Source organism: Cygnus atratus, chromosome 17 (genome assembly GCF_013377495.2).
Source record: "Cygnus atratus isolate AKBS03 ecotype Queensland, Australia chromosome 17, CAtr_DNAZoo_HiC_assembly, whole genome shotgun sequence".
Lineage (NCBI taxonomy): Eukaryota > Metazoa > Chordata > Aves > Anseriformes > Anatidae > Cygnus > Cygnus atratus.
Window position 1 is genome coordinate 6,488,149 of NC_066378.1, and position 22,514 is coordinate 6,510,662.

The following is a 22,514-nucleotide window of genomic DNA, read 5'->3' on the forward strand; positions in this document are numbered from 1 at the left end:
CCCGCCGCCCCCTCACGCCTCTAATGGCGGCGGGCCGCCCGCAGCGCCGCCGCGCCCACCACGTGACCCGCCCGCCGCGCCCCCTCCCCAGCGGCTGCGGTTACCGCAGTCCTCGGCCACGCCCCTCCTCTCTACCAGGCCCCGCCCCGTCCCCACCCAGCCCCGCCTCCCTCACCGCGAGGCCCCGCCTCCCGCTCCCCTCCCTCCCCTCCCCCCCCCGCCCCGCTCGATGCGCGCGCGCGCGGCCGGCGGCGTCTCCTCAGAGCGGCCGCGGCGGGCACGGCGCTGACGGGGCCCGGGGCCCAGCGGGCGCTGCTGCGGAGCGGGCGACGCCTCTCGTCCTCCCGGCCGCCCTCCTCTTCCTCCTCCTCCTCCTCCTCCTCCTCCTGCTCGCTCCCCCCGTCCTCCCTCCCACCTCTCCTCCTCCTCCTCCTCCCGTCCCCCCCCCCCCCCCCCCACGCCCGGTGCCCGCGGTTCCCGGCGCGGACACAACATGGCGGCGGTGTCGGGGGCCGCGGCTGCGGGCGGCTCCGCCAACGCCGGGGGCCCGGAGATGGTGCGGGGCCAGGTGTTCGACGTGGGGCCGCGGTACACCAACCTCTCCTACATCGGCGAGGGGGCCTACGGCATGGTGTGGTGAGTGCCGGCGGCGCGGCCCGGCCCGGCGGTGCAGCGCCCGAGCCCTTCCCTTCCCTCCCTTCCCTTCGCCTCCTTCCCTTCCCTTCCCTTACGGCCCGCCCTGGCCGCGGGGAGCGGCCCCGGGGCAGCCCCGCAGCCCTGCCCGGCCCCCCCCGGCATCGCCCCGCCGCCTCCTCCCGCTCCCCGCCCGCCTGAGCGCGGCCGGGCCCGGCCCCGCGCTTCGGTTCCCGGTTCCGTGAGGGGGCCGCGGCCGTGAGGGAGGGCGCGGGGCTGGGCGGGCCGGAGGGTGGTGCTGGGGTCCCGCACCTCGCCTTGTGCCCGTCCTGGGGTTGCCCGGCGGCCTGGTCCCCCCAAAAAAAGGGGTCTGGGCGTGCTGCCCCTGCCCGGCCCCTCGCAGGGAGTGCTCCGCCCGGCCTGCCCGGGCGTTGTGTGCGGGCACCCGCGGGCAGGTGGAACCGTTCCTCGACCCCTCTTGGGTATTTTATATCACCAAGACTTGTGCTGAGTCCCGCTAACAAGCAACCGGGCGTTTGCTTCGGTTAACATCAGCCTTAGGGAGCTAAATGGATGAGCTGCCAAATTCTAAAGAACGGTAGTGAGATAGTGGCTTTTTTTTTTTTTTTTAGTAGCCTAGATGCGCTGGGGTGAGCTGAGATGCTGCTGCGAGATAGCGTATCTAGTGACTGGGTGATGCCTGGTGTGCGCAGTGACCTCGCCTAGGGTTTCTCATTCAGTCCTCCTCAGTAGTTAAAGAAACTTATATCTGCAATAACTGAAGGGATTCAGATGGAAAACTTTTTCTGATGTTGCTCTACCAACTTTGTTCTAACACTGCTGCTGTTTTTTCGGCACATTTTTTGAGGTGCTAAATGAGGTTTATGGGCCATGACTTTATGATGTTTAATCTTTTGTAAACCAGTACATTTCTTAACAAAGGCTCTTCACAGCCTTCAGCTATATGTCGCAGATTTTTATAGCTATAGGTTTTTGTATATAGTCACTGAATTGTGATGGACTATTGAGATGAAGTCATCCTGCCTTTCAGAATGGAAGCTTTCATCTAGGCCCGAGCTTAGCTGAGAGATAAGCCTCTGTTAGAAAGTTCTGAGTTGTGGCCTTCACTTTTCTGTTGTGGGAACAACCTCCAAGGTATTAATCAAAAATGCTGTTTACGGGGTAAAAATAACCTTATTATTGGTTTAGCGTTAGAAGTCACAACAACATGTCCAGTCCAAAACTTGCGTTGTTGAAGCTTGTGGTACAAATGTTGTTATTGTGTCCTTTATCACCCAAGCTAGCACAGCTAAGCCAGCGCAGATAACCTCGGTGCTAACTGCACTGGTTTACACTTGCAGTCTGATCTAGGAAAGTACACGGGAGCTTTCGATATGCGTGCTGTGCACCGTCCCGTTCGTATCAACGGGGTGTTAGAAAGCGGTAACACAGGCATCATGTGAAAGCTGAAGTATTTCACCACCGATCACAGATTGCAAGAAGCAGCACGACGGCGGTGGATGCCCTTTTTTGGCATCACTATGCTGGTGAGCAGATACAGGGAAAATGGGGTCACTTTCTTCCCCTCCAAATCATATGTTGCTCAGTTCTGGTACTGAAACTGTTTTTTCCCCCAAACTGCAGAAGGTTATCTGCAAGTTAAAAACTTACTGTAATAAATCGTGTCTGCTTTGGGCATTGCATGTAGTTGTTTAAAAATACAAATCTCCAGCGTAGTTGAAATATGTATTTGGCTCCTGCATTTTCTCCTCTAGAGATACTAACTGGAAATACAAAATTTGATGTGCTGTGCTCTTGATTATTGATCTTCTGCCTTGGGTGTGAAATGACAGGGAACAAAGTCTCAGTTTATGCTGTGTACTCGATAAGGAAAGTGTTGGATGCACATGTTCTAGCTAAATGCCATAGCAACTGTAATGTGCTGTAGTGCATAGCACACAAGCTACTATGATTAAGTAGCTTTACTTACAGATCAGCAGGGTATAGCTTGTGCAGATTAATGCTGCCTGCTTCTTACCTTGCTTTGATTGCTAATGCAGTGAGCATCTGCAGAAGCGTCTCCCTTTGGGGTGGGGGGTGGTAGAGGGCAAGCTGTCAGGGTGCAGGTGGAGACATTTCCCGCTAGTGTAAAATCCATTTAAATCTGTACACTTAAACGAAGGACAGCAAAGCAGGCCTTAATGGCTTTCTTTTAGACCTTCAGCTAATGTGTGTGACTGGGGAGATGCTCGTTACTTACAAGTGCATTATGCTGTAAGGCACAAGGTGGAAAACAAGTGACTTAACTCTTAAAATCCTTCACTCTCTTCCTTGTTTTTCCTAACGTGCATATTTCTGGATTATTGAATTAGGGAGTTTATAACAAAATAAAAATACTTTAATTGTATTACTGCAAAAAAGGGCAAATGAAGTATTCTTAGGATACTGCTGTTACAGTCAGCCTTCCATTTTGATTTTGCAGCACTGAATAATGTTCAGTGAATAATGTTTGACAAATACTGATCAAAACCTAAAATAACAGCACAGGAAACAGAGGGAAATGTTGACTGAATACACTGCACGTGAACGTTCTCTCATCTGGATTTGAAAACCCTTAAAGGCGTTCAAGGATTTCTCTCCATTTTCTCCATTGCAGTCATTTTTAACCTAATTGGGTTTGCAGTTAAAAATAAATAAAAAACCTTAACAGAGCAATGCATTTACTGTTGTGCTGTGGTTGCAGTTTGTCAGCAGAACAGCATATTATCAGGCAACCCCCCACTTTAATGTCCTCCAGTTAAACTCTGCCAAAAATGTTCATCCTTTGGTGGAGGCTTGCATCTTACTCAGCACTTTTGCTGCTGGGGGTGAAGTGGTTAATTAGTGCATATCCATGCAAGCATCCCCTTCTGAACTGTTTTTTTTTGCTTTCAGTGTTTTTGCATGTGGGACTAGGGAATGAGCACAGTGCAAACCAAGCCTCAGCTGAAATCCTCAGCACTTTCTAGGACTGCAGGACATTCTTTGAGCAATTATTTAGTCATACTGTCATGTTTGTTGCTCTAAATTAATTTATCCGCATACATGCAAATGTATTTATTTTTTTTTCTTCTTCTTTTCTTTTGCTTAAGAGTTGTTTTCAGGGGTTTAGGTGTGAAGTTCTTGTGACGTTCCCTTTCTTCCAGTGGTAGGGGATTATCGACCTGAGAGTCAGCTAGAAATGACTTTCAGACTGAAAGTTTCAGAACTCAAACACAAACTGTGAAAGGTTTCTGAAGCTGCTTCTTCCTCCCCATTTTTTTCAAGGAGGCCTGTTAGCAGGCTGTATTTTAAACACGCTGAAACAGTGATAAAAATGGGATTGTATTGAGCCTTGTATTTCCAGCGTGTGTTGTTCTTCATCCGTTTGGCTGGTGGTAACTTGGCAAGACGAACACTTGATGGTTTAAAACAAGTCACTTCTGGAAAGAAATGGTTAATGGGAATACGATAAGGATGTTCTGTTTTATGTTCTGGTTTTTGGAAGCCCTTTTTGTTATCAGGCTTATGTGAGCGCAAAGTGTTATCACTGCTGCAAATCCTGCATATAAATAATAAAGGTGAATGCAGTTGGAAGAAAATGATCTTGAAGTTCAAATCTTGCCTTTCTCAACCTGAATTTTATTGTGTTGTGAGATGTTTAATATTTTCTTTCAAGACTGTCCAGATCAGACATAAAGGTAGCATATGCCATCCCTCTGTGAGGGGCAGATTGGTGATTTGGGGGCGACCGCTTAGTGGCAAGGGGCAGCCTGAAATTTTTTTTGTATATTAGTCCTTTGATCTGGAGAGGGTACACTGTAATGATGGAGTGAGGATGGCTTTGTGTCTTGTTTATAAGCACTTCTAGGGAGCGCAGGTTGCACATAGGTGTCGATACCTGTTAATTAGCTCATTCTGGTCTGCGTGATAAGGCAGACAGAGCTGATACAAGTCCGCCAACCATAATTCATCCTCGTTAGTGCAAGGATCAGAGTAGAGAATTAGGGAATGTAATTGGTGGCTGGTTATCAGCTTGTTCCCTCTGGGGAGAAGGCAGGTAAGCATTTCCCTTCAGTCACCCCAGCCTCCAGCACTGGCTTAACCCGGAGACAAGAAGGAGCATTGGAGCTGCTCTCCTTGCTCACCCCAGTGGCACCACAGGCAGGCAGCGGGGCCAGGGCAGCAGCTGCTTGTTCTCTGCTCCTATCAGGGCTGTCTGGAAGGTTTATGGTGAGAGGTTGCAACTTCTCCTCTCTGCCCAAAGTAATGGGATACTGGCCTGAGAGTTGGAGAGTGCAGCTCAGGGACGCTTGCATTTCATAAATGAATTCATGTTTTCTTAACGTGGCGTGGTTCAGCCCACAGAAACAGATAACTTGTGGGTTTTTTAGCACGATGTATTAAGGAAATACGGCTTATGTGTTCACAGTAACTGCATGTGGTTGCGTCAGTCTGTCTCCTGCACCCCTACATACGGCTCTTAAACCTGCTGCCTGCCTTCCATCGAGTCTGACAGATGGTAGAGGTCTTAAAGATGGAAAGGTTCTTCATGTTTCTTAAACACTGGTATTTTGCTAGAGCTAAGAAATACTACATGCTGCTCTGCTGAGGAAGAGACCAGGTCAGGTCACCCGTGAGAAGAGCCGTGCCAGATGCCCTGGTTTCATGGATGGATCCGTTGGTAGCTCTCGTGGACAGAAACACCACCCTGCAGGACAGCGGGGTGGCGGCCTGGAGGAAGGGCTGGTGCTGCCAGTCGAGGTGTGCAGCTCAGCCCCAGCTGGAAACCAGTACTTGGCCAACAAAGTGATTTTTTTAAAAAATGATGCTTTGTCATAGCTTTCAGCAGTGATCTAGAAGGGAAATTAACTGATCAATTTGATATTTAATAATATTTTGGCATCTTGCTGTGGAATAGTTCACAGAATAGTGCAGGTTGGACGGGACTTCTTGAGGTCATTTAGTTCAAACTCCTGCTTAGAGCAGGGCCGACTTCAGAATCAGATCAAGCAGCTCAAGCTGTCCGCTCAGTGTTTCCAAAATCTCCAGGAATGGGAATTCCACAAGTTCTCTGGGCAACTCCTTGTGTTTAACCAACTGCCTGGTGAAACGTTTGTGCTTATAAATGTGAGAATTTCCCTTGCTGCACCTTGTGACTATTGGTGTCTGTCCTTCTTACTTTCTAACCTCTGAGAAGAGTCTGGATCAGTTTTTCTCTGCAATATCCCTTTGTGTAGCTTAAGACAGCCCGCCACCTTCCCCTCCCTCCTTTTTTTTTTAAACCCAATTTCCTCATTTTTTCTTGTATGTCGTGTCCTTCAGCCCCTTTGCATCCTATTGGTTTTCTGCTGGACTTGCTCCAGTACTGGGGGAGAGCGAAACGTGACGCAGTATTGCAGATGTGGCCTCAGCAGCGACCGCGTTCCTTGACCCGATGGCTGCCTGCCCTGGAGCAGCCCCGTGCGTGGTTAGCCTTGTGCTGAGCTGAAAGCACACACTACTAGTGGATGAAGCTGGATGTTGTCTTGCAAGAAAACACTTTTACTTGCACTTAAAGTGAAGTATTTTAGGAATTCTTCAAATAACATCTGAAAAAAAATTAACTGATTTTAATGATACTTAAGTTTTGATTTTCCACATTGCTCAAATGCAGCATGTGGTGGCACCAGTGTATTTTAGAATTACCTTTCTTTTTTTTTTTAATATGTTGCAAAATGAAATTAACAGTGTTTGTGAAATGGAGCAACGTGTAGTTTGTTTCGGGTGATTTGTCTGTGTAAAAGCTAGATTCCCTTCATTGTTAGGTCAATTATTAGAGTTTTTTGCTTCCGAACAAATCCCCTTTTCAGGAGGGAGCTAATTTTGGAATCACCGCGTGGTTTGGGCAGGAAGGGACCTTAATGCCCACCTTCCCCAGCCCCCTGCCATGGGCAGGACACCTCCCACCACACCAGGTGTCCCGAAGGCCTGTCCAGCCTGGCCTTGGGCTCTTCAGGGATGGGGCAGCCACAGCTTCTCTGGGGAGCCAGTTGCAGAGCCTCACCACTCTCAGAGCGAACAATTTCTTCCTTGTATCTAACCTAAACCCACCCTCTGCGTCTCCGTGGGACTGGCAGGAAGGCTGCAGCAGGAACACGCTGCTGGGTTTGCGCAGAATGTCCCCGACAGTCCGGTTCTTAGCACAGCTGTATGCTTGTCTTGCCTAGCAGTGCCTAAACTCAGAACAACCCAAGTTCTGTTACAGGAAAAGTTGCATCTCTTGGAAGCTATTCTTTTGTATTTTAACCGAATTTTCATAAGGGTGAAGTACTCGGAGGTGATTAGAATGTAAATAAGAGTTTTTGTTACACGGTAGAAAGTGTTCATCTCTGTTGTGGGTATGTTTTAACTACCAACGACTTGCAATTAGGCTCGCAGTTTATAATATGTAATTACTTCATTTTGCAGTTTTCCTTAAAATCAGCAGCTGTCACTGCAGTACCTTCTTGTTTGTTTGGAGGGCGGGTGGTTCCTCTGCCAAATATCGCCAGTGTGGGCTGAGTAAAACGGGAAGCTGTCCGAGCACCGCGGATCAGTACTCCCCAAACTGCTTCAGTCCCGAATTGGCCAATGTTGTTGGTTTTTGGATGGTGCAAAGTACCCCAAGTGACATTCAGACTGACCTTTACGTTGGATTTTTTCTGAGTGTTTCGTGATTGTTTTTGGTTTTACTTACAGTATCCAAGACATCTTCCTGCAGATACGCTGAACAAAACAAAACGATATGTTTGAGGGGTAAGGGTTTACAGCCCACATGTCTTTTTAAAAAGATGGGGAAAAAAAACATGCAAAAAAATGCACAGTAAGGTGTGAAGGAAAGTAATTTCTGGTAGTAGTGACATGCACACTCAGTGCTAGTGGTTTTGTGTTTTGTTTTGCAAATGGAGACTGAACTAACCATGGCAGGACAGCAAACATGAGCTTACTTTATTTAGTGCTTTGTGATACTTTCATTTCTATGGGTTTAGGAAAACCTGTGCTTCTAGGTATGCACAGATGATTTTGAGTGATTTTTTTTTTTAAATACATATTTTTCTTGTTGCTTCTTTCTAGGGTGAAGTACTGTGAATTCCCTTCTGAAATTTTATAATATGTGGAATCAAATAATATTTCTGAAAAATAAAGTAATTGTGTGAGTCTTGTATCTTTTTCCTTCTCCTCAAGCTGATTTTAGGGAGATTATTTGGGATATAAGTCAAATTAGAACCTGGTTAGGTGAAAGAGTAAATGCGGTTGGGTAATTTGTTGCTACTATCACCACTCCCAGCTGCTTGGTAGTGCCCTCCTCCTCTCTAGGAAGGAGGGGAAATATTTTCTGCAAATATTTATAGTGCCTGCTCTGCACTGGCTTTGTTGTTGTTGTTCTGGAGGCTCTGGCCCTGTTATGTAACTGACCTGTCTTCTCTCCGTGGCTGCTTTTTGCTGCATCTCCGTGAAGCTGTAAGCACGGATGAGGAAGTCGGCACCTCACTGGCTGGCGTGTGGAGGCTGGGTTTTTATGACAGCCCTGGCTAGAAGCTGAAGCTGTGGTTTCCATGATTGACTTATGCTGATCTACGGCTGTGCTGCTTCTGAAGGGGCAGCCTTTCCTGCCCTGCCTCAGGTCATGGAATTCCTTCCTCCTCCCTTGTGCTGGTGCTTGCGCAGCTGCTGTGAGCAGTGTTCAAAACCTGATTTGGCTGAAAAGTTACTTTAAAAACAGCAACAACAACACACACACACACACACACACACACAAAAAACAGCGAGTTGATGTGACAAATGCAAAGCCACGTGAGTGCTAGTGCTGGCACAGGAAGGGAACAGGAATGCGCTGGTAAAGGACTGCTTTGCTCTTCCTATTCTTAAGCTGCTTGGCTTTGAGGTGCTTCAGGTCTCTGATTTGGCACAAAGAAACAGCAAGAAAGGGGCAGGATTGTCAGGCACAAAGAGAAGAGTGAGCCACAGTGGCTCCTTTTAATTCCCTTTGCCTTTAGGTTGTCTGAGATGCTGTCGAGCTCTAACAGTTTTACCCAGAACTGATTCCCATGAGAAGAAGTGATGGGTTTCCTGGAGCAACTAAGATTCATCAGAACACCATGAAGTTAAACGACTGCTTTAATGAAACAGTACAGACAAAACGTTGGGTGAAATACAGCTAATATTTTTCTAATGCTAATGTTAAGGTGTAGTTCTGGAATTGCTGCTCTTCTAGCTTAATAGGTGGTAACAAAACACAGATCATCTGGTCTGCCACACCTGGGCTTACGAATTGACTGAGCTTCTGGCAAAAGTAATTCATTGAACAGACTCCATTTTGCAGGACTAGATACTTGTTTTCAAAATCCTAGGAGTGAAATAAGGAATTAAACTATCAAGTCATTATTATGTGCATAGTAAATAGTTTTAAATTATAATGCTTTGAAAGGTTCTGTCAGGTTTTACTTTACAAATTCTGAAAAATAAATTTGTGCCTTTTTAGCTTAATGGAATTATTTGAATAGATGAATGAAAACAAATCTCTTCCAGAGGGTTACAGAAGTGCCTTAGGAATTTGTGAGGTGAAGGGCAATAACCTGTCCTAGGTCAGAAACCATCAGAGTAAAACCTCTCAAGTGTAATTATTCACTTCTGTCATGGGGAGGGGTGGGGGGAGTTGGCATAATTGTGCCAGGAACCTCTAATGCTAGGGTTGATACTGAAGGATGTAGGAAAGATGACTGAAAAAGTAGGTGGTAAAGCTGAAGGTAATGCAGTTATGTTGTAATCCAGCCAGCTGCGGAGGTTAACAAAAAGCATGACAGAGCAGTCTGTATTGATTGTGGGCACATCTCGCTACGCACTTGTGCTGAAATAAGGGACACTCTTAGAAATGAGATTCTTCTCCCCCTTTGGAGAAGACAAAAGCAGTCAATGTTATAATAAATATGAGTTAAAGTAGCTTGTTTAGGTCATCCTTTATTATAAAACATAAAAATTAAACTTGGCCATTTTGTGATGAACAACGGGCAAAACGGGGGTAAGAACATGGGTCAATTCATGAGGAGTTTATGAAGTATGGCGTTGCATTGCAAAGGACTCATGCTAAAAGACCTAGATTTGTATTTTCTTAGCCCCAAACCAATAATTTATCCAGTGGCACTAGAATCCAGACAAATCAAAAGACGTTAAATAAAAGTTTTCTAGTAGCATGGCATTAGGAATGTTCAGGTAAGGCTGAGCTAATGCTACTGGAAATTGGGTCACATTTACTAAATAGTTCTTTTAATGTTCTCTTGTTGTACAGTCATCCTGTTCTGCCTTGTTTTGTACCGTGAGATGTGAGAAAATGGGGAGAAATAGACGGTGACTTCCAGTGCCTGCTGACAGCTGTATGCTACAGCAGTGCATGTTCTTTGGCTTTTCTTTCCTTGACAAAAAGAAGACTTAAGATAAATGTGAGGTCATCCTGTAATTTATAACTTGAGGTAATTTTCCGACACTATAAATGGTGGAGAACTCAGCAATCAGGTAATTGTATAGCTACATTTAGATGGACCCACTGTACGTTTCTTCGGGCTTACTCTTGAAAACTTTGTGTATTTCATAGTGGTATGAGGGGTGGGAAAAGGTCCATTTCTTAAACACTCAAACTTACGGCAATTCAGTGTATAATTCTTGTACCCAAACTTACTCTGAAGTATCTCAGTTTTGAATTCAAGTTTTTGGCATCTTCTGTCCTTATAGGCTGCTAGTGCTTAGGGGAGTTTCACAAAGATTGAGAAGATAGGTACAGCTGTTTTTTAATAATCAATGGGGAGTGCCTGTAGCATACTAACAGATAATTCAGAAGTGCTGAATTCCAGCATATTTGACTTTTTTTCCCTCTGTATAGGATGAGAAAGTATGAGATGCATGTGTTCTTAAAGTTGTATAATCTTTTTGTAGTTTGAAAAGCGGCTAGAGTGTCAAGGCTGGGATTTTTTTTCCCCAAGAATTTGATATTTAAGTAGTTCTCCATTTTCATGGATCTGTTAAATTTCCTCCATGATAGGAATTAAGAGTCTGTCAAACAAAATCTTCAATGGAACAAGGTAGAAGTATGCTAAGATACCCTTGTTTCTGTAGTTCATCAGACTGATGCGTGGTGCAGAAGGAAAGAGTACTCTCTCCTCCCACCTTCATAGGAGAGGGATAATGACTCTTCTCAAAATTAAAGTGGTTAATTCTAATAATGAGACTTTTTATTTTTACTGTTCCTTTAAACATTCAAGATACATCACTGTCCATATTTCTTGTGAGAATTGGTGGGAATTCTTAAGATGTGGGGACAGAATCTGCTGAAACAGCTGTGAATCCTGGATTTACCACTGAGTATCACCCATTTTTTATGTAATATGAAATAATTATACTACTTGAATTCACAACTGAGAAGCCTGGGAAATGTTGCATTACTAAGATAATCTTTTAGAAAAAGCCAATAACTAAAATGAAAACTCTGAGGATAACTTGGTTGTTTTATCACAGACTGAGGTGCATTGAAAGAAGGCAAATACACCTTGATGTAAATGTGCATGTTTCTTCTAAAAGCAAGTGCTGATTCTGTAAGGTAGTACTAAAAAAAAGTTTTAATGAATAACATGCTTATTTATTTTCAAAAATATTATGAATAAGTGGAACAAAGTGTCAAAGACTTCTATTTAACCCTAGGTGTTTACAATTGGGGGACAAGAAGTGTATTCGGTGTTATAAAAATGACACATGCCTGGATGTCCTGAAACTTGGCTGCTTTTATCCTGTTTCTAGTCTTTGCTTTTGGGTAAAGAATAATGTACTGTGGCTGCTCCATATATTTTTTTCATCTGAAATGAGGAACTAATTATTCTGAAGAATCTGATCGTTTACAACAAAAAACAAGCACAGAGCACCCAATCAGGCAGCCCCCTCCAGAAATCTACACCTCATAACGCTGCCTTCCCTTGCCCCTAGGAATCGTGGTGAGCAGCCTGTTACGGTACTGTTGGTTCACTACATCACAATATGGTGTTATTTTTCTTACAGCAGTCTTAAAAATAAGTTTAAGCTATTTGCATTGTAACTTGATAAATGTCAGCATGTTGTGGAAATATCTGTGATTGAGCTAAATGTAGACCGAATGAGAAGACTGAAGATCTTCACAGAGCAGTTTGTTTGGGAATTATTTTTTTCCTTCCCTCTCCTAGCTGCAAGCTACAAAATTCAGTATTTCAGAACAGTTCTTATCCCTGGGCATGCCCTTGGAATCTTGTTTCCACAGCAACATGAAGCTACTGATAAAACATCCTTTTTAAACTTCAAATCGGCCTTTTATTTAGGGCTGTAATTAGGACGTTTGCCGGTAGCATTGTGTGCGTCGTTTCTGCGTACGTACACATATGCTGAGAGCAGCCTGCAGAACAGCCATAGGTGAACAATCCTGGAAGTGCTGGAGGAATAACCCTGGATGGGGTAAGCCTTCGGGCAGCATGGCAGGGATGTGTAATGAGGATGGAGGGAGCTGACGGAGTAGGCAGTTGTTTTCAATGCTTGTGTTGAAGAAACAGACCTCTGTGGGATGCAGCTATTGCCAGGAGCTGGCTGCTTTCCTCCCGGCAGCTGCAGCATGCTCTCACTTGTTCCAGCACTGCCCCGAAACGAGGCACGTGAAGAATAGAAATGGCTGGGAGGATACTCAGCAGCCATTGTGGGTGCAAGGACCTCGGCTTTGGCACTTGGCCTGTGCTACCTGGTGAAAAGCTTTCCTCCCTTGAGAAGGAGCTAACGAGAGAAGAGCTGCGTGTCAGCCCTTCATCTCAGCCTTTGCTTTGCCGCTCCCTGCCAGCTTCCTGGCTGCAGCCGCGCACGCCTGGGTCATGTCTTTGGAGGCTGCTCCGCCCTGGGCTCTGTGAGCAGGAAGCCGGAGTCCGAGTCGTAAAGAGATAAGTCGCTGGCATTCAACCCGGGTGGCATGGCTTCCTGGCTTATATGTGTGCGTCGTCCAGGTTGTACAGCTGCGTGAGATGAGTCAAAACTTAGTTACATATTTGCCAGATGCTTTTTACCAAGCACCAGGGCTTGTGTTGAGTTTTATATGGTTTCTTATAAAAGTATTTAGATACTGGTGCTATTGGGGGATGTCAACAGGATAGTAGCAACAGCTTGAGATAGTAATAATGTTGTGTATGCTGGAGTTGGGCAGTTGCAAAATCTGTATTTAAATTTATCGTGTTACAGATAAATAGCATCCACAGCTGTGGTTGCATCAGCTGGTGAAGCTGCATAGCACAGGGGGGATAAACCCTTCCTTTCGGATACGTAGTGTTAGTAACTAGGTTCACTATCATGTGAATAACCCAGGGACTGACGACGTCCGATGCGCAGTGACTGGTATATGTTGTTAAGGATTATAAATGGAAAGCTATACAGCAGCGCTTTGAAAGTTGTTAGTATGTGGACTGTTATTTTCACTTTAGAGATCTTCTCTGGAAAAAAGTCTTGGTGACAGAAGGTTCATGTCTTCAGAAGGCAGTGCCATTTAACTGTTTCAATTAAAATATAAACACTTGTGAGGTTCAGTAGAAGCTGAATGTTTACACAGCTAGGTTAGGCTGTGCACACTAGAACAGCACTTCCAGAATGCAGATAATCTAAATTTAGAATGTGCTTGGATGGGATGTGTATGTGAAGCTACTCCTTTTTGGACTGTAGGGGGAGCTCAGGCGATTATTTGTCATAAAATTAGATCTCTAATGCTAGCTACGGCTAAGCAAGATGAATCCTATGTTAAGTGATAAGTAAGCTGTTTAGTAAGTGCAGTGAGTTAGTGCACCAGGGTTTTGGATTTGCATCGTTTAGTGTCGTTGTTCCATGACCTAGCGCTGCAAAGGGATTCGGTGTGTGAGCAGTGTGTTCCTGCAGCAGTGCTGTGGAGAGTTGTGGGTGCTCCTGGTGGTGGTGGTAAAGGTCAGGTGCAGGTTGTGAGGAACAGGAAAAGCTTTGGGAGGTGGCTCAGTCTGACTTGCAGAGGACTCAGTTTTATTAGTTTAGTGTTTCCTATGTAGCAAAATAGGTATTTGGCCTATGAAATTGTATAACAATATGTCTGTGGCATGTGTGTGTGACAGGGAACATGACTCTCCAGTTCTATTGAAGTTCAGCCTAATATATAGGACAGGTACCACATCTTCCTTGTAAATGTCAGCAAATGTTGAAACAGTTAGTGGCCAAATTTTTTTTTGGGGTATTTTAGTGTTAGTATCATCAGGGTCTTAGCGCACGTGGCTCCTTGAAAGTGCACTGGTTTTTAAAGGATCACAGAGTTTACTCAAAGACATATTTTCATTGAGGGCTGTGTCTCTGAGAATGTGAAATAATGCTAAATTTACAATACAATTTCCTATGTGCCTGTATTATTCATGCTATTTAAATAGCTACGCACAGGCAAATGCACGGTTAGGTTCTTGCTCGCAGGAATTTGAGTCATGTTTCATATGTTTAATCAATTTACAAAAAATCTCTTGTTTGAGAAAGTTAACAGAAATAAATCCCTTTTAATGTTCAACTAGCTTTGGTTTTGCTCTCCTGAGCTGAGTGTTTGCAGTGGGAACAGTGATGTATGCTTAGCTACAGTAGTGTGGTGAGATCTTTTGATACGCACAGAAAAATGGCTGTATGCAGAATGTGCACTGGGGAGGAAATTGATTGCATCTTTACTGCAAATACTTTTTTCCACACTGAATCATGAGTTTCATGGTTGAACCATCTGAAAGCAAAATTGCCCATCATCTTTTAAATAATAGCCTGAAGCTTTTGCTAAGAAAATACTTCAAGAGCTGTAAGTGAAACTAAGCTACAAGAGAGCAAATCTTCAGTGTTTAATTGATAGATTCAGGTTCACTGCATCTGTGCAAGGAAAGATGACTGTTTTCTTCAGTAACCACCCTCTACTTGAGAAGCAATAACTTAGACATTTATCCAGTATTGCAAGGGGTTGGAAGCTTTTATTTAAGCAGCAGCATCAACTGGTAAATATTGGGCGTTTTGGAATATTGGGCATTCTGCTCTTCATAGCTGCTGCTGTCCAGTGCTTTAAAAGGAAGTGAGATTCTGCATTGTGGGAGAAAAAATAGGCTTCGGTCAATACAAAGAAGAAGGTAGGAGGTTTGTTTGTTACAGTAAAATGATCTGTTACATTTTTATTTTTTCCCAAATATGGGTTGCTCATGCTTAAGGAATATTTCTAGTTTTTTTTCCAGTTTTTGACATACCTTGCTGGCATATTGTAAAGACCTCAGGTGATTTACAAATTAAGAACTGATGAGGAAGTACTCTTGAAGGCTACATTGAGTTCCATTTATGGCATTTTCTTATTATCTGTTTTGGGACTTCTGAACTGCTAATATGTTATCTATACATACGTAGTAACAACAGTCATAATTAATACTTGCTTGGTGTGTGGAATTCACAAGCGCCCTCTGGAGCACTGGAGTTCGTTGTTTCCAGAGGCGCACAAAATTTGCGTATAGACTGGAGTTAGGGATGCAGACAGGACAAAGTGATTCTGTAGAAAATCAAGCAAAAAGGATGTCACTGCATAGGTGTGATTTACATGATGAAGAAAGTTACTGGCAGCACAAATCCTTACTGTTTTTAATAATGAAAGTGAGAATTGTAAAGTGATTTTGCATACAGTGGTGGTAGTACCATCTCAAAAACGTGTTATTGCACCAGAAATCTGCTTTGTGGTAGAAGAACCTTGAAGTTACTAGGCATCAGAATTCCTTTTAGTTGTCCTTATCTAACTGGATTTTCATATTTCATTTTGTTTTACCTGATCATCAGATACCTGGACATCTCAACAGAGTAAGGCCAATTAAGAAGGTTTCAAAGAATGTTCTGGGATTTGATTGTAGAAAATCTGTGGAATGTAAAGCCTGTTTAGCTCGTATGTTTATATTTTCATGTGAAATAGTTGAGGCTAACAGGAATGTCTGGCTTGATTATTTTTTTTTAATTTCTAAACAATGTAGTAGTGAATAAAAATAAATTTGAAAGGAACAAGGGAAGCCTATGTATATTAAAAATCATATACATACATTTAAATTCTAAATATGTTAAAAGCATATGGTAATTTAATTAAAGAAATGATTGTAATGAGATGCTTTGGCATTCATATAAACAAGACCACAGAGAACATCCTAGAACATCCATTTGTAACATTTTTAGGAAGTAACTTAAGTCCACATTTTAGAAACGTGTGTCCTTTACCAAGCCTCTTTCCCAGGCTCGGGCTGTGATATTTTGTATGAATGGGTAGGAGTTCTGGACAGAACTGCTGAGGCTCCTTTGTTGGTGTATCTAGGAATGCTGCTCTGAGCTGCTTAAATCATGGTACTGTTAATGTAGCCACGGGTGTGTTCATTAATACAGGTCACAGTCACCATCGTACATCAGTGCACTGCTCCTTGCTTTCGCTTCCTGTGAATATATATCCAGTATATTTATTTTCTGGAGCTCTCTTGTCTTTGGACTTGAACTTGGAAAGGTGTTTTTGCAAATTCTCCATCCCTTGGTTCATTAGTGTCTGTTCTTCACAGAGATGCCAGAAATGTAGCTCAGTGGAGGAGTAAAAAGTGGGGGCAATTGGAATTACTTGCGGGAGTTAGGGTGTGGAATTCTGATGCTTGAAAGTTGATTTCTGAAAGCTTTTCTGCACTCCAAAGTGAATGGGTTAACCCAAGATGACTTTGTTGCAAATTTATTCTTGATTACAGCATATAGGAAAAGACTCAAACTTGTTTGTTCCACAGGGCGGTAAAGAAGATGAACACTGCTTTCATTGCTCAGGTTCCTGAGCAGGCGTTGATTGGAAAAGCATGTGACTTGTAGATAGCCAAATAAGTTGAAGAACAGACAAAATATTGTACTATCAGCAAGTTAAAAGATATCTGCCATTGTTGCCTCTCTTCATTTGATAAAATAAATGTAAAAACAAGTGGATTCACACTCTTGCTTTCTGAATTGAATGAATTTACTATTTGTTCTAAAAATGTTATTCTCTTCTAGTTCTGCCTACGATAACGTCAACAAAGTTCGAGTTGCTATAAAGAAAATCAGTCCTTTTGAGCATCAGACATACTGCCAGAGAACTCTGAGAGAGATTAAGATCTTACTGCGCTTCAGGCATGAGAATATTATTGGAATAAATGATATTATCAGAGCTCCAACTATTGAACAAATGAAAGATGTGTATCCTTTCTAAGTTTGTTATTCTACATAGGTCGATGCCACCTTCTGTCTTGATTATATCCCTCTTCTCATCCTCTTACTAAATTCTAATAAAAGTTGGCTTCCATTATTGTAAATTAAAATAGAAGTTCATAGTATTTGATAGGTTTAGATGTGCATCGATAGATTTGACACCTAGATAAAACACAATTTTTTTGTTCTTTTTCAGGGAAAAAAGTTAATTTCTATTTTTTCAAGGCCAAGAACTCAACATTTTATAGGTGGATTTAGTTTAGTTGTTTGATCTTAAAACTACGTTCCCTCTCAGTAGAGCCTCTTTTAGAACTGTTTGCTTTGAGGAGAAAATGAAAAGCCGGACTGGCACAACTGTCTAAAGTTTTCTTAAAGGATACATCTTGGCGAAAAGCAAATAAAGCAAAACATCCCTCCACCCCCACTCCAGTCTTGCAGTGCTTCCTGCATATGTGTAGTCTGAAACTACATGTGGGCCGGTAAACATGCTTGATTAATATATGCAAATATGGCATTTTCCTTATACTCATTTTTCTTTTCATGGGAAACTTGTTTTCATGTAGATGTCGCTTCATGTTGATATCTAACGTATCAAAGCAGTCACAACTGGGAGACTCTACCTGAGATACAAACCCTAGTTTGGAGTCAACCACCTTTAATTTCTCGAAGTCTGTATACATTGTTTCCTATTAGTTTTCCAGGCTCTTTGCAGATGGCTGCCTAATAAAAAACCATAAGGCAGAAATTGAATTGAATCTAGGTCAAATGTTTTCACTTAATAAAATAGCAATATAGTATTTGAGTTCAGTCAGTCTTACCCGGGATCCTGAGGTTGCATTTCTTTGGCCACTTTGACTAATATAAGTGCATGCTGCCTCTAAAAAGATGTCCTAGTTGTGTGGTCCAGTCTGAGCACCCAAAGTAGGCGATGGGAATGCCCAACTGGAGTGGTAATAGTGTTTTTTTAGTGAAATCCTGTTTTGGTCACGGAACTACAACCTAAGGGTTTTGGAGCCACGTTGAATTAAGGGAGAGGAATTTTTTTTTTCTGAACTCATTCCTGTCAAAGCAGGGTAAAACCTTTTCTCTATGTTCATTTCAGTCCTAGGAAAAAAATATCCGATGAAAAATATTAGAATTTAATTTGCTAGGTGTAGGGCTATTTATGTTCAATGTAGCATGATTAAATATATAGTAAGAGAGAACATTTTTGAAGTGGAGAGGTGGCAGAGACTGATCAGAATTGATTGGATTTTCTACCTTCATGCTTTTATGTAACTGGAAGCAAGTATCTCAAAAGTTTGTTACTCCTTAAACTAAAACAGTGTTTATTTCCTGGTAAGCAGGTTAGGAACCTGGTCATATTAAGATGCCAATAAAGATCAGGTTCTAATATAAAGAAATAGTTTGATTAATTTGAGAGGACCGCGTGCTGTGCCTCTTAATTCTGTAAAGGTCTGCATCATGTAATAGAATTGATTTGATTCAGAACTTGTAAAACAAGAAACAACTATGTAGTTCCATAATTGTCATGAAGCAGACAAATTGCTATAGAGGTTTCATCTGGTACTATATGTTGATATCTAATATGATACCAGGTTTGTTTTGCTGCCTTACATCTGATGCCTTACAGATACATCGTGCAAGATCTCATGGAGACAGATCTTTACAAGCTGTTAAAGACTCAACACCTCAGCAACGACCACATTTGTTATTTCCTTTACCAGATTCTGAGAGGGTTAAAATATATCCATTCAGCCAATGTGCTTCATCGCGACCTCAAACCTTCGAATTTGCTGCTTAACACCACTTGTGATCTCAAGGTTAGTGGAAATTTCTTAAAAATTTTCCTCCCGTGGTCTTCATAAACTACCTGCTATAACTACGAACACAGGTTTGTTATTGGAGGTTCATGTGATTTTTTTATCCTGGAAGGATTGCCGAAACATTATTAGTTTTGATAAAATAATTATTATTGTTTTAGAATGCTACACTCTGTTATGTTGTTTCAAAGAATGCATCACTGATTCCATCTGGAAGCTGGCTTTGAAACAGCCTTTTTGAAAGCTGATGAAAATACTTACCTTAAACAGAACTGTGTTCACCTGGAAAGTAAACTGAAAACTGTATATTTCAAGTCTTGGATTCTCTGTGTTTAAATTGTTAATCATTCAGTGTTGGAAAAGGACTTCATATTAGCAGATAACTAAAACGATGCATGAAACTTGGTGCTGATTACATGCAGAGAAATCAGTTGGAGAGAACATTCCTAATTTACGTTCTCAGTCACAGGTTCTGTAATACTACAGAAGGATGATCTTAGAGCTGTTATGATTCTTGAAAAACGTCAGCTTGATGCGTAGTGGCATTCAGTAAAACAAACCAAGTGTGAAGAATTAGAACAGAAATAAAGAATAGAACAGAAAACATGCCATTCTATAACTTTATGTTTTTCTTGAGTCTTAAGTACTGTGTTATCGTTAACCGTCACTTCCCCCATGATAGCCTTTTAAAAGGAGGAGATCAGGATTTCAGAGTACTTCTATAATATATGAGAAAGAACTGTTTAGCATAGGTTTCCCCAGCTGTGGAAGATACTGTTTGAGGAAAAGAAAGAATACAATAGAAATTGATTTAAAAAAAAAATCTTAGTGGCATAGGAGGGATAAATAGAGATCAAGTGTTTACTGTCTTTACCTACTGAAAATAAATTAGGTGGGGGCAAATGAAAGGAGCAGGTGGCATGCTCAGACTAAAAGGGTATAGTTGTTAACTTGCAGCATTTTTAAGATGGGGAAATTGGTACCACAGAGAAGGTATTAAGATAATGTGAATTAAAAAAAAAAACAATGAAAAAACACAGAGCAAGTCAGCAGAAGAAAAAGCTTTTGAATGCCACCTCTGCTTTAGAGTCCTATGGTGGCAAATCCATAGAAGATGAGAGACTAGTCGAGAATAACTGGAGCATGTTCCCTTGTATATTTCAATATTTACTGTTGGCCACTGATGAAGCGAGATTACAGAGTTTACGTGACTTTGATCTGACGAGGTACAACTGTTAGTTACGTGCTGTGTTGCAGCTAATTACGCTGTTTTTTAAAGCAACTCTAGTGTTCTAATTTAAACCAAAAACAACAAAAACCTCTTCAAAATGTAAGCGTGTTGCTGGCCATACACATTTGTCACAATTCCAAAAAACAAAAAAACAAAAACAAACAAACAAAAAAACACAAATCCTTGCTGTTCATATGCTGGTCCATTCTAAATACTGGCTGCATTATTAGATTGCTTTATATTCCTGCTGCTACTTGCCAGCCTTTCCCGAGGCATAGAACTGCTGGACCAGCCGCTCCGACTCTTGCTATGGGATTTCAGCAGCTGCTGTAACATCAGAGCCCCTCAGGGCATTAACCCCTTTGTGAAAGAGATGGAGTAAAATCTACAACTGTGGCAGAAGCAGGCAAGAGTTTGAGTGTAGTTCTGTGTATATGCTGTGATTAAAGGAAAAAAAAAAGCAGTGGCTTAAGACGACAAGTAAGATGGTCATGAAAAGGAAATTAAGCTCACTGGATGACAAAGTAATAGAATATGACCTCAGTAAGTAGTGCTCTAATTTCTTTCCAAGATACTAAAACAGCACGGCACTGCGATGTGTGCTTTCCTAGTGCAGCATATGGTAGTCTGTATGACAGCACATGCTTTTTCATAACCTGAAGGGGACTCTGGTGTTGTGTTAACACCACATCTGAAGTAGGAATAACAGAATTGGTAAGAAAGTTACGTCTTCTCAGATGAATGCAAATTTTTTACTAACTTGTTTCTTTTTGGGCCGTTCTGCCCATGTTTGTCTGTTATGTATATGTGCATGACTACAAAGTGATTATTGCACATAAATTCAAAACATAGTGTACTGTGAAAATGGACAACTTTAAATCATGCTTTCAGAGGAACAAAAACAGAAAGCTTGTTCATCTTCAGTGGTTAGCTTCTTTCTTTAATGGTATTGTGAGAGAGATCTGTTGATCTCTTCCAGAGCTCAGTGTCCTAGAAGTTGTAGTAAGAGCTCCCTAAGTATCCATACACAGACACACAGAGTATTCAGTGATAAAATCTCAGATATTTCAGTGTATTGGTTGCACTGTTGGATTTCATTTAATGTGCTTAGTAAATGATCATATGTACACAAACCTCATAAATCTTCCCATCTGTTTGATACCTTCGTCCAATTTTAAGCCGTATCTGTAAAAAAATAAATGAATAAAATGCTTATGTTGTAAGAGATTACAAAAACATTGTTTTCAAGAATTGGAAGCTAAATATATTAATAGGATGTTGGGTGTTTAAAATTATTTAATGGAGGAATTACTCCATTACTCCTCCTCTCTTAGTAGCATCTGTTCTGTTTCTCCAAAGCACGAAGCACTGACTGGGTCTTTCATTATGTGCACATTTTTTATTCTCTTCTATGACTTAGTCAGAATGCCCTAAATGTTCTGCCTGCCATTATATTGCCTTCACACAATTTTTCTTGTTTTTGTTTCGCTTCTGATTGAGAAGCCTATTTTCTTATTGTACATTGACTTTACCAATTAATAGTTGAATAGGCATAGTGGATTTGCAACTTTTTTTTTGCCCTAAATAGCGTGGCTGCTCTTCTAAATGTGCTTTGTTGCCACAGGGCAAGAACTGCCTGCCCTCGCTGGGCACAGTCGGTCTCTGTTCTTCCTCCCTTGCACTGAGGACTTCAGGCAGAATGCTGACCTCTCCGGCTTCTCTTTTATTTTGTCTGGTTAATACTCCTGGTTAGCTCTGCAGCTGGTGAAAACACTGCTAACAGCCAAAAGCCTTTCTTTCTTACAGCTTCAACCTTGGTCCCTTTCTCACTGATGGTGTTTCTTCTTTTCTGCTTAACCTGCTTCTGCTGTAGTCAGCAGGGGCTTTTTGTCATTTTAATGAGCTCTCTTTGTTCATTAATCTTCCTTTCCATCCCATGTGCTACTTTCTTCTACTTGAGTTGAAAGATTCACAGACATCTTCTTAAATTCAGTTCTTTCTTCTCACTGTGGACTGGATGGAGCCTTTCTTTTGCCTTAATAATAACAAATCATAGCTGTTTGCTAGTGTACTCTTTTAATTCTGTGAAATCTGTAGTCTCATTTAGCTTTATTTATTTATTTAGCCTCATTTAGTGAGGCTAGGAGGAAGAGGTTGCAAAAAGTTTGTCTGCATAATTATTTTCTGAAGTCCGTAAGGTTGTCTTCTACAGTTTCTTCACCTCTGTTTTTCCAGAAGGCTTTTCTGATTATTTGTGCTGGTTCTCTTTATGTAAGCTGCTAATTGCATACAAGGCAGTTTGCCCTGTCTTGTATGCCCTGTCTTTTCCCTAGCCTTGGGAAAACCTTGACATGCTTAAAAGGGTTCTTTTTGTTTGTTGTTTTCCAAGGATGCTTTTTATTTTATTATTATATGTAACTGAAGTCAGATATCTGAGTTGTCCAATGCAGGCTGGCTTCTGAGTTTCATCACTGCCTTTTCATCAGTCCCTTTGTTTAACAGTCTCCTGCCAAATCTTATATTCCAGATGT

The 22,514-nt window shown here is 42.1% G+C and overlaps 1 protein-coding gene across 1 annotated transcript in view; it reads left to right on the forward strand.

Annotated features, from left to right (window-relative positions):
* Positions 1–219: 219 nt before the first annotated feature.
* MAPK1 (mitogen-activated protein kinase 1) overlaps positions 220–22,514 on the forward strand; it is a 35,867-nt gene continuing 13,572 nt past the window's right edge. The window contains exons 1-3 of the mRNA XM_035556630.1: positions 220–636; positions 16,735–16,917; positions 18,563–18,752. Of these exons, the coding sequence (XP_035412523.1) occupies positions 494–636; positions 16,735–16,917; positions 18,563–18,752 (516 nt within the window). The 5' untranslated portion in view covers positions 220–493. The remainder of the gene's footprint in view (positions 637–16,734; positions 16,918–18,562; positions 18,753–22,514) is intronic.